The 13,326-nt window shown below is 37.2% G+C and overlaps 1 protein-coding gene across 3 annotated transcripts in view; it reads left to right on the forward strand.

Moving 5' to 3' along the window:
- MBP (myelin basic protein) overlaps positions 1 to 13,326 on the forward strand; it is a 136,240-nt gene that overhangs the window by 6,028 nt on the left and 116,886 nt on the right. The window contains exon 2 of one of the 3 annotated variants that reach the window (XM_075213209.1): positions 11,557 to 11,633. The exons of 1 other annotated variant lie outside the window; for it this stretch is intronic. In XM_075213209.1, coding sequence (XP_075069310.1) covers positions 11,583 to 11,633 — 51 coding nt within the window. In that variant the 5' untranslated portion in view covers positions 11,557 to 11,582. Of the gene's footprint in view, positions 1 to 11,556; positions 11,634 to 13,326 lie in introns of those variants that run through there. One more of the 3 variants, XM_075213208.1, reaches the window with a different exon arrangement.

A 13,326-nucleotide genomic window follows, 5' to 3' on the forward strand; every position in this document is an offset into this window, starting at 1 on the left:
TACATCTGCATTTGTGATTTACGTAATCATCTGTCCCTGCAGGTTGTTTAACAAGGGGAAGACTATATCTTTTAGGGATTACATGCACTATCACAAATTTGCACAAATAGCACATGGAATTGGGAATTGTTAATAATCAAGGGCCTGATTCATTAAGGATCTTAACTTGAGAAACTTCTTATTTCAGTCTCCTGGACAAAACCATGTTACAATGCAAGGGGTGCAAATTAGTATTCTGTTTTGCACATAAATTAAATACCGACTGTTTTTTCATGTAGCACACAAATATCAACTTTAAATTTCAGTGTACAAATAAGCTATCAAGTATTTGTGTGCTACATGAAAAAACAGTCAGTATTTAACTTATGTGCAAAATAGAATACTAATTTGCACCCCTTGCATTGTAACATGGTTTTGTCCAGGAGACTGAAATAAGAAGTTTCTCAAGTTAAGTTCCTTAACGAATCTGGCCTCAAATTACAAGACATTTTGCATCAGCCTTCGTTATGTTACTGGTTGAATAACCAACAACCAGATCTTCCTCGTGGGGCAGATTGAGGTCAGATGAGGTGGATCAATTACCTGGATATATTGCCCCTAAGTCACTCCTTGTTTACTTGGTGCCCGTTTAATCGTTATTCCATCATCATTCGTTTCTTGGTTTGGGACCAGTTTTTTTTGGGGGGGGGGGTTATAGGCTCTGGTGTTTAGCAGTTTTCACCTAAAGCTAGCTTTGGAATTGTGATATGCCTTGTTTCTGTGTCTTTTTACATTTGTATTCATCCTTTAATTTCTGATTTGTTATATTGAATCATGCCTGATGTCTGTTTACTTTGTACTGTACACCACTTGGTTCTGGCTTTGCCCATTATCCCTCTGTATACCACCTTCAGTCTGGTTTGGGTTATTTAACCCTGTTACACGTTGTTCTTCTTCTGTAATCTTGATAATCTATTTAGAGACAGACCTATGTTACTTGGTGTACCAGTTACACTTTGGAAAGACCTGTGAGTGAGTATTGGTGGTGGGGCTGTAAAATGTATATAAATGTTTTACCTTGGGTATTGCGGTTAGACATACACATAGATAGATGCATTATATTTTTCCATTAAGGCTCATTTAGTAAGTTTGAAAGATGGATTTCCTAAATTTGTTTACTTCTTCGTTTCCATGGAGTGAGTCCACATCAGTTAGTAAAGCCCTTTGCTGTTTCCTTTAAACAAAGCAGGTGATTCTAAGAGGCTCACAGAGAATAATATCCAATGTCTGTACTGTCCATCTACACGTTGGTACTTGACTCATATTTCCTATCCAGCCATCTCCTGCTACCTCTTTATCTCCAATCACTTTTAACATTCATTTAATGAAAGCACTACTATTGCCAAATGTTGGTGTATAGGACTTGTTTTATCTGGTTCTGATATGTATCTGGTATTGCAACACAGCAGTGTTAGCTTGTGTTTACTTTTTGTTTTGTTTTTTTTATCCGTATGGAAACTAACCAGTTCTAACATTTGGAAACTTTGAAAACTGCCCACATTTAAAACTCACACTGGTGTACTCATAGACAGTTTAAACAATGTTCAAGAGCCAGAAACATAATCTGGTTTTATAACATTACATTATAACATTAGTCTTCTTTACTTATCATTTGCTGAAATCTTAGATTTTAACAATTGAGTCATATTGAGTCACATCACATCCTGTGGTTTCTGTGTCATATATTGCTGAGATATTCTTGTCTCGGTAACAATGTAAATGGGCTTGAGGACTTTTGTAGTCCTATAAAAGCTACCAATGGCCCTTGTCCATTTGCCAATTACAAAGGGTGAAATACTATGACATAACCAAGCTCACACTATTTGAATATAATCAGTACTTAACTCCTCACTCAGAGGGGGGAATTCAATTGTACGCAGTATTTATTTTTTCTTTCTTGCTGCATTAAAAAACTAAAATTATCAGCGCGGCTTTTGACCCGCAGTATAAAAAATCGTGCTATTCAATTTAAAAACAGGTAGCGCCGCCCCCGCGCATTAACCATTGGTGCTTGCGAATTTTTATCGGAGTGAAGGGGAGGGTTTAACTGAGTCATCTATAATAAGAAAAAAATATGCATTGGCATACATTTATATTGCATTACACAACCTTCTATTTTCTAATATCTACATACAGTAATTTTTTTTACTATATTAAACACATTAGTACATATATATTAGTACATACATATATTAATTAGTGATTATTGTGTTTATTAATTTTTTACATGCTTTTTTGTAAAATAAAAACACATTTTCCATGTTATACATATTTTGTTCTTTTTTTTTTTTTTACATTATTACATGGTTTCAATAGCTTTCTTATGTTTATTTTTTTGCACAACCATGAGAGGTGCAAGAAAAAACTTTGATAGTTTAGCACGCCGTGTTATAAAAGAATAGCTTTTAACCCTTCTCCCTCTTTTCCTCTCTATACTTTCAATGGAACATCTACTTGTCCGCGATGGTACCGTTTTCGCTAACAAAACAGTGCATTAAAAATAGATTTGAATAACGGGTAAAGTTAACGCGCTCCAGAATAAGTGAAAACCGCATTAAAATCACTTACAGCGGTGTTTAAAAAAAAATGACCGCTGAGAATTGAATTTCCCCCAGAGACTTCAACCTGAGATGGTGAAAATCAAATCAGGGAGAATATTGCAGCACATGTCTTGCATATAATAGACAATTCTAATGAACATTATCCAGTGCAGACTCTCAATTCTCAGGTGGCGGTCTAATGCAGACTTCCACATGTCTAATGGTGAAACAGCATAGTCCCAATAGTTTACTTACCCGTCCTGCGATCCCATGTTGTGTGTCCATAAGCTGGACAGTAAGTATCAGTAAGCTATCATGCCCAGTAGATGTCTCTCAGCAGTTCATCTATCAGTGTGACGGTAATTCATCTATCAGTGGGACGGTAATTCATCTATCAGTGTGATGGTAATTCATCTATCAGTGTGACGGTAATTCATCTATCAGTGTGACGGTAATTCATCTATCAGTGTGCCAGTAATTCATCTATCAGTGTGACAGTAATTCATCTATCAGTGTCGGGAACCCTCTACTGGGCATGGCAACTTTTTTGCACAAAACATTTGACCATCCCGGTATTATGAAATTAGGGAGATTAGGGAATAAAATTGGAAGATGACATCAAATGCAGGAGGCTCCCAAAAATTTCAGACTTGAGGCCTACACAAACTACTATAAGAAGACGGTATTTCCATGTAAAGTCCGTGGGTCCCCGTCCACAGTGGACGTTCTTCTTCCAACATCCTCAACCAAAGTTTACTACCTTAGCCAGATGCTGGGCTGTGACATCATAGCCCAGTGCCACTCTCCCAGCCAGCCCATAGGTGACATGGAGGAGCACAGCTGGCAGCTTCACATGTAAGAAGCTGGTGTTCAGTTTGAGGGGGACTTGGTGAAAATAAAAACACTGAATAAGTGGTGTTATGTTACTCAGAGTTTTAGGCGCCCCTTAAACCACGGAGCTCGCCAGCCCTGAGTGTCATAGTACTACAAATAGTGCTTACTGTTATATAAACTTGCCCAAATGGTAGAAGGCCTTGCTTTTGAGTGCGTACAAGCTAAACATAGTATATATGTTAGTAGTTTAATGGTAACATGATTTTGCTAATATATTGCATTACATATAATTTTGTCTAGTAAGATTTTGTTGGGTTCTTCCTACTTAATAGCAACAAGCATTCAGTTCCACATCAAATTCCGCGAGCTTAGAGCAGTATCTATCCGTGTGTATAGAGAATCTGGAACAGGCCGTGGTTTAAACAAGTGTTTTTAAATAATTAAATACTCCAATATTAACACTCGCCTTCAAAGGGGTTGTATAGATTTTTATTTTTTAACCAGCAGGGAATTTTCTACTTTTTTAATTTGCAGAAACAAATTTAGAGGTCATTATAAACATTAGAGGGTGGTTGTTTGAATTCGACGTGAGGTGTCTCTGGGACATGGCTGGAATCTCCACTCGTTTTATGGTGAGTGAGGAAAAATCATCAGAGATTCCTACAGTAATTTCCGTCAAAGTGCACAGCATGAAGTCCGTGCGCCACATCTCCGGCAATTGAATCTCCCCTAAGTGGGGCAATACTTGATGTACAGTCAACATTGTATTTTAAGAAATGCAGTTCTCTCATTGGTGGTGTTTTAATACTCTTATAGGCATAAATTGAACGTGATGTCTTTCTAATTGTGAAAATTAGATTCTTTAGTCAGATGATATAATGTGGCTAATCATGGACAAATGATACTAAATCATTGTTTGTATGATAATTACCAATTTGTGTAAAACTGAATAGTGCAGTTCGCTTATTTGTACTTTTGTAAGCATTTACATTGCCTGTGGATTTTTTAAGGTTTTTTTTTTTACCTAGGGCCCTCGTTGTATTATTCTTAATTGTAAGTCATTGTGTCTTCTGAAATGGGCAGAGTTCAAACACCATATAAAGTCTATACATATAACTTGTTCATTTAAAAAAATGTAACTGCAAATGCTTTTTGTTGTTTGTTTTAAAACAAGCAAACAAAACAAACATTTAGGGGCATATTCAATTGGCTGCGTTACTGTTAAAAGTAATGCGGCCTGCGCATAATTACCGTTATTACGGTAGTACTAAGACCGGCTTTTTGCTCGCAGCTCAGGGAGCTGCGAGCAGAAAGCCGGGTTATAACTACCGTAATAACGGTAATAGTTTTAACCTGGCGGTACTTCGGGGGAAATTGAATTCCCCCAAACACACACTTTAATATACACCTTTCTTTGCTCTCAGTATATAAGGAACTTCCACACTCAGAGGATTCATCTTTGCAGTTTGCAGTCAGGATGTGATTACAATAACCTCCAGTAGCCCAGGCCAGCTTTAATGCTCTTGACATACATCAGACCTGATTTCTGTGAATGTATTACTTTTTACAAAAGTCTCTGGCTGTACATGTCTACCTCTGGTTGCCATGGTTACCAGCCAGTAGGTAGGTGTACATTTCCTTCCTCCCATTGCATCATTCAACCAATATAACCAATTTATTAATTCCAGCACAAAGAGCTTACCATGCTTGTGTCTTGAAAAGGGACATTTTACCAAGCAGTGCAGTAGGTTGTAATCCATGGCATAGCTGTACGATACAGCAACCATTTACAGCTATCGAGTGTTCCCTAGATATTGTAGTTATTGAATTACAGGTATGTGCTTCATTAACTAACCGCTATATATAAGGGATAACTAGTTCAAATAAAGCATGTGCTGTAAAAGTAGATGCCCTTGAAGTATTTGTGTTAATGTTCACTGCAGTCACTTAGGCAATGCTCAATGCAACTGCAACCTTGTATGTATGTCAGGCACACGTTAGAAGACATAAACATAGATATGCTTTTGTTTTTATGTTGCTCTCTCAAGTCCATTCTTCCAACTAATTTTAGCCCTTTTAGGCTTAGTAAAAGTAAAATCTAGATGTGTTTATGATGAATTTGTTCCATCTAGACCTGCAAATATTTCAAAATCACAAGTTCAAATTGTCTACATATAGTCAAAATTATGTGATTTTGCTACAGCATTATTGGTACCCAGAAACATTGTTTATATGTTGTGGTAAGCAGCAATCATTTATCTTAGCTCAGTGGGATAAATGTAAAAGTGTATCTGAATACAAATGTCACCTTGAAGACTTTCTAAATCTCTCAGTTCTGTGTTCTTTTTTTCAGGCTTATTTTGTGTGATCAACAGTCTAGATAACTGTCCACATTTTCCCTCTGAAGAGCATCTAAAAGATCTGGCTGTTATTGGAGCATAAACAAATCCGTACTGACAAACTATTTGTGGTGCAAAGTGGTTTATGCTGCTCATCCACTGGGAATGTAACCTTAATGCAGTGTCCATAGCAACAGTCAATATGGATTGATCTGACCAGGCTGTTCTGGAAAGTGTCTGCTTTATCCTAAGACCCTAGGGATGTGTGTCACTTGTGTCCTGTACATTTGTCACTCAATGTGCATTACATTTGCCACATATTGTCCTAGAACCAATGTTCTACTGGCCTCAGTCTCTTTTACTTAGATGCTTTGTATAGAAAAGGATTGGGAATTGTTTACTAAATGTTTTTTTCCAAGGCATCCTTGTAAGACTCGTTCATATGTACTTGGTTAATTGTACCGATGGTTTTTATATTTATTATCATATTGCACAACTTTACAGCATATGAGCTTTGCGATGCCTGTTATGTCCTCATAAGCTCACAGAACACTAAGAAATTCAATAGTTTGGCTCAAAAGCTGAAAAAGCGGATCTGTGAGCAGTTTGACCACATAACAGATGTTTAAAGTGCGCAGATCCTGCAGTTCAGCCACAGGGTTGTTTAAAAGGATATGAAATTGGCCAATATGCACTCTTTTATGGCTATTTGATGCCCTAACTCAGGCTCAAATTGAGGCCACTGGTACAATTTTTATCCGTACCAGATGCACGTACAATGAGGGTAAGGATAATACAACATACTTGCAACTCTCCCTGAATGTCCGGGAGACTCCCGCATTTCCCGGACTCCTGGGAGAGTATGGCAAAATCCTGCATCAGCAGAATTAGGGCCAAAATACAGCGATTATCCAGGAATCGCGGCATTTGGCCCCGCCCCCACTGTAAAATGACGCGTTTGCATCATTACGTTAGGGGAGGCGGGTCCAAAATGACGCAATTTTTGGAGCTCCGACCCCCGCACACCCACCTCCCCCGCAGCAGCTCCCGGAAGGCAATGGCAGAAAGTTGGTAAGTATGTAATACAATATAAGACTGCTTTAATTCTTATTTGCTTAATAAAACAAGGGTACTTGGTTCTGAAAGTTGTTGTATTCACAAGATAAATATCCATATTTAGATACCTACCTTGTGAACACAGAGGCAGTGTTGCATTGCAGTTAAATATGCAATTTGACATTGCATTGATATTTCTTGGCTAATAAGGTAGAATATATAATCACTAGCTAGTAAATGCAACTAAGCTTAACATTACTTTTTTATGCTGAAACTGTTCACATTTATGTGTAGACCAAGTGTAAAAGTAACCCTAGGACTGGGCTGCTATGGTCTCGGGTCTGGAACTATCCCTAACAAAGTCATCCATTCTTTCTTCTTTCTTTATATTTAATCCCATTTATGTATGCCCAAATGCTCTTAGCATTTATGATAGATAGTGGATATCTTGCTGTAACCGACTTTGAATTATTTTCACTACCTGGAGTTCACCGGGGCTGGTTCTAATATTTGATATGAAATTGTTATCAAAGTTGAGTTATTCATTCCAAACTTCTAAGTATCCTTAGGGACTATTTTGTATGTTGTTCTCTTATCATTGAATGTGATGTATTTTTCAATATTTTCCATTATTATTGTTATGATTTTGTTTTGCATGCTACATGAGTGTCTTTCAATAAAAAGTTATTTTACAGAAAAAAAAATGAACCCTATTTGAATGTAGTTTTTTTCTGTACTCTATTTGCCAATGACATGGGAAAAGCGGCTGATATGAAGTGAAATGCTTTTGACCTTCAATAAGTTATCATTGAATGCCTGAAGCATCTAAGTGTAACCCACAATCCCCTCAAGGCCAGGACTTGTGCCTGTAACATCTTGTACTGTTGTACTGCATTAAACAATATTTGAAGTGTTGAGAGATTCTGGAAACCCAATTTAATAAACAGAGCACTATTTATTGAGACCGACAGTCCAACTACAATTAAAGTTCATAAGGCCCTTAATGAATCTAATGGATTAGACTGTAAACTGATCTGTGAAGAGACAAAGGGCTAGATTTACTAAGCTACGGGTTTGAAAAAGTGGGGATGTTGCCTATAGCAACCAATCAGATTCTAGCTTTCATTTATTTAGTACCTTCTACAAAATGACAGCTAGAATCTGATTGGTTGCTATAGGCAACATCCCCATTTTTTTTCAAACCCGCAGCTTAGTAAATCTAGCCCAAACTGTTTAAATGGCTAAAATGTCTGCTCTGACATCATGGTATACAATTACTATACATTAACCCCAATATGGTCCAGATTTATTTTATGCCTTAGTTATCATACCAATGTATTTATGTTATGCACTGGGAATAATATAATATATATCTTTTTTTTCTTGTTGTATATTATGTTTATTTAGAGGATGCCGTATAGGTTTGTTTGTTTTCCATTACAGTTTATTGACTTGTAGTGCAAACATCTCCAGGAGGAAAAAAACACCAACATTTTTTCATATAATATTAATATAGTATGTCGTGTCTTTGTATTGTATACTATTGTAAATTTCATGTTTGACAATGCAGATTTTCTGTGGTGCCTTTATAAATAAAACATCATAATAATAACGAAGTAAACCTGTTTTGCACATTTTCCAAGCCTGCAAAGAAAACAAATACTTTTGCAATTTTACTTTTGCTTTTTGTAATAGTAATTTAATATTTATTTTATTTTTGTATTCAGGGGTTTTTATTTTTTTTTATACCCTAATTATAAAAGTTCCCCGCTCTGTTGTAGTGGAAAGTAAGGATGAGTAGTTCTCTATTTCTTTTTCATTCTTCTCTGAGATATAGCGGACTAACCTAGTGTAGGCACACTTTGGGTTCATGGACTTGCCATAGAGAAGGTAAAACTGCCCGTGCTGGGTAGTTTTATCACCCTGAATACTCAATATACCCATCACCAATCCAGAACTGTTTTCGTGATTGTAATGAACACCTGTAATACCAGAGAGCCAGATACGATTGAAAATGTTTTAGAAATACTTATAAAATACATTCTGTTATAGACTGTTTGATGCATCAGTAAATGAAATAATATGCAGTGAACGTTGCAGCCTGCATGTGTCTTGTTTCTGTTGCTCTCTATTGATAGATGTAACTTTCAGCCAAATGCTTTCTGAACCTCAATTGTAACAGTGATTTCAGCAGGCTAAAAGAAGGTACTATATACGCTATTAAAATTCTGACTGTAAATCTTGTCAAAAATAGGTTCTGTAAGTGAATAAACTGCTGAAATATTTTGCGTAACATATTAAACAAGTAGTTTGTATGAGTGTTTTATTGCAGGTGTGTCTGACACCACAAACTTCCTGTATCTGCTTGACAGGAGTTTCTCATAATTACTCTTGGGGGACCCTGTTCAATGATTGTCTGTAGCTTCCTTCTTACCTCTATTCTCCTCCTTGCATCATGACACTTCCACTGTCAAATGCAGCCCTGGCCTCTCTTAATATAATTACACAAATGGACAAGTCACCGCTTTCCACACAATCAATTAATTCCAGTGATCTGATTGGCTACAAGTTGTTCTATTTCTACCCACTTCAAAACAGGATACACATTGATGTACAGGAGAAGAGGTTTGGCAGCAGATGTTTGCCCCTGGTCAAATACAATTAAGTAACTTAACTGGGTTATACCACCCCCCTGATGCGCTAACTATCTACCTCCAAACATTTAAAAGTTCAAAATCGGGACAAAATAATCCCCGCCACCCTGATCTGACCAACCATATCACAGTTGTTCAAGACCTCACCTCTTTCAGGTCCACCGATTGGGACAGTTATGTCAAAATCAGAAAAATTGGGAGACCTGTTACTGCAGTTAGTTCAGTTCTGGTATATACAGCACAGTACCACAAACGTCATAGCTGCTCCTTTAGGCTGCAGAGAATGCAATGTAAGTGCTTTTAACAAGGACATGTCAACAGTGCATATCTACCCCTGCTGGAGTTATTTATCTTTTTTATCTTTATTCAAGACTAATCACAATCATTTTCATTGCTGGCAGGGGTATGCTAATTATCTTTCAACATGATTTTGAAATTGATTGCCAAACTCTGAGCACAACTATTGCCCCATTGTGACAGGGTGTGTAAACTTTTGCAACCATTGCTTCGTAGTAGTTTTTTTTTTGGGGGGGGGGGGGTGTTCATTTGTTTTTCTTAAAAAATTGTCTCTGTTTTTCAAACTTTTGAAATGTTTGTCAGTGTATTTCTACTTATTATACTGCAGTATAAAGGATTTCTGGTATCTCATTGTCTAATTAAATCCACTAGCCTTTGCTCCGGTAAATTGTATTCCTCCGCTCCTGTCTCGGACTATACAAGCAAATGCTATGTGTTCTGAAAATCAGTAATACCTTTTTTTCCCCTGGCTTTTCAAACTTTGTAAATAGGTTTTTGAATAATAAATTATGGGGAGAATTTAATTGTGTGCGATGTGCCTCTGGAACTCCACATTGATAAAACATTGCAGATTTTTCCATGCATCCCATAGAGGTTCGTAAGGAAATCCACTATATTGGAGTACCCTCGTACCCGAAAATAAGCGCTGTGACGTTCGGCAGCACATCATGCAAAATTCAATCCTACAAGTCTTGCCAGGAGAATCTCCATTTTAGTCAGCAGAAATTAAACTTTCATTTTAGTTGCTTTTTAAAAAATTCTGATTTGAAATGGAAAACATAAAATAGATGTCTGTAACGGTTTATTATATTTGGCATTGGGTGATAAAGCAAACAGTGGCTTTCGTGGATTGTACAATTAGCCAAAATGGAAACCTGTACTCTGCTTACACAATTTGTGTCAATTTACTGAAAATATAAATTACTATTCTAAGGTTAATTATCCACTGGAGTTGCATTAACTTTATTTAATTGCATTTGACATGTTGGCTAAAAAGCACTTGTGGTCAGGGTGGTTCACTGTAGGACACACCATTGACCCCAATGAGTTCACTTAAAGAGAATGCACAGTTAAGGGAAAAAAGCTGCAACGCAAACACTGCTTGCCCCAAGTGCGAGTGGATATAATGTCATTGGAACCAGTACCCTTTAACATGCCTGTACTAGCTTTAAAAAGGTAGTAAAGGCATTTATTTGGCACCAGTGGGTAAGGGGCCTGTTGGTGGTATTTTTGGTATTGAAGGTACCAATATTTGACCATCAAGCCAGATCACTTTTGTGTTTTGCAGTAATGATTATTTTTGTTGTTACTTTTGTTCTGCTGTTAGATTACTCTGTCTTCTGTTGTCAGAGATTTTCGGGATTTGTACACAACTAAAATAGGTACTGCTAACTGATGAGAGCCATGCATATCCTGTTCCTGTAATTTAATCCAAACACCAGTTGACAGGATCATCAGTCCTATTAGGGCCAACACGTGGCTAGAAATATAGGTCACAAACTGGCCATTTGGTGCTCGGGACAATCAACCTGGTCACTTTTGGTATACAAAGTGGTCTGTTTGTGCAGGTGGCAGATAATCACAAGACAATGGTTGGTAGCGCTCATCTTCCAACCAGATTTCCCAACACGCTCAAAAATAAGGTTTAAATCAATCAGATTATTACCGGACCCTATGCTGTGATAATGGGCGACTTGCTTGATGTTGCTGACAATATTGCAGCATGTATCACAAGCTTTACTTTCTGAAATATTGTGTTTTCATTTTATTATATTACTACTGTTTTTCCCTACTTAGGATTTGAATTTCTTGGTAATACTACCATGGGGAACCATGTTGGAAGAAGAGACCACATTGAGGATCATTCTGCTCAGGTAAGAGTAAAGTCAGATACTCTAGAGGTTTTAAACTATTTATTGAAATACAAATAACTTCAGTCTGACTGACACTTTGTAATGTGTGCAATTTGTCGAACAAATGGTACACCTGATATCTCAAATATAGAATATGGATAAATTACAAAATTCCTAGTTCATATAATATAGCATACATAAATGTAGGTTTCTCACTTTAGCTTGGACCATAGTATGAAAACTATAGCCTCTGGCTGTGAGGACTTGTTGGGCCTTGTTCCGCAATAGCTGGAAAGCTGCAGGCTGCTTAGCTCTGTTGTAGCTGAAACACTGTAGGTCAGTTTGCAGTGTAATGTTTCATATATTGGAATAAGTGCAAAGGGAACACAGATCTGTGTAACATTGATATCACTGTTCCATTTGCTGCCTGCATACCATGCAGCACAAAAAGTGACTATAAAATGAAAGGGGAGAAAAAAATGTGCTGTTTAACCAAAGTAACCACATTTTAACAATTTTCCCATTTAGATTGCATTGGTTTGTTTGAAAATATCTGTTCTTATTTATTTATCTTTGTGGTTAGCATTTGCTTTTTATGAGGTGACACCCTCATGCTACACCTTTTTGTTTACTGCAGTTGACATCTACACTTCCTGTCTTACTAACTGCTGTGTTAATCCACCTATTAACATTTGCATATAACCTTTTGCATGGCAGATTTATTGAGAAGTTATGAATATTAGAAAGTATTGGTGACATAGTAGCTGCAAATTATTTACACCACAAGAAAAACATTTTTTGAAATGACTATCAAAGGTTGTGTTTTTACTGAACTAAATAATATTCTTGTAGCACCCCCGTACAGAGGTGAAGGTGTGTTGCATGTTGTGTGTGCGTCTCTCATTCACGATTCTCCTGATGCGCTGCCTACATCCAAGATTTCTTCAGCTGGTCTGTGGGGATGTGGATGCTGACCACCAGGGGTGACTTTGGAGACCCCTTGTTCCAAACACTGAGCAAACTTGTTTCAGAAACCACCACAGTGTATTTATTAATTGTCAGTCAACATATCAAGAGTGGTAGTAGCTATAGGTTGATAATATATAACCCATACTTGCAAACATTCATTTCTGGTCCTCCGGGAGATTCCGGATAGGGCGCATGGTGGGAGGGGGCGGGCGTGACCTGGCCAATTGCATCATTTTGCCTAGCCCCCTGCAACAAAATCAATATTTTGTCACAGGGGTGGGGCCAAAATGACACGATTCACTGTGAATCACTAGGAACTGGGCAGGATATGGGAGAATTGTCTGCTTGAAGTATAATACATTAATAACAGTTAGAAAGGCATACATATAAATTTATGATAATGTAATTCAAATGGCACAATCCTATTGCACAATATGATCCCAACACTGGCTAGGACAATTAGAATCTTTTTTCTAAACTAAGTATCACTGCAATGTTAGCCCTAACATATATGAGTGTGTTTGCTGGTTGGGTGATAACTCAGGTAACTTTTTGTAAATTAAGTATAACTTGAATTTTAGAAGTCTCTGCACAGAAATTCTTATGAAGTTGAAGGGAAATATAACTTTAGGCATGAACAAGTAATAAAGTAGTAACACCTTATGTCTTTCTTCCATGTAAGGCTCAGTCTTACAAGAAATTCATAATGCAATACTTAGCTGTCGAGTAAGCTTGATATAAACAG

Source organism: Mixophyes fleayi, chromosome 5, assembly GCF_038048845.1.
Source record: "Mixophyes fleayi isolate aMixFle1 chromosome 5, aMixFle1.hap1, whole genome shotgun sequence".
NCBI lineage: Eukaryota > Metazoa > Chordata > Amphibia > Anura > Limnodynastidae > Mixophyes > Mixophyes fleayi.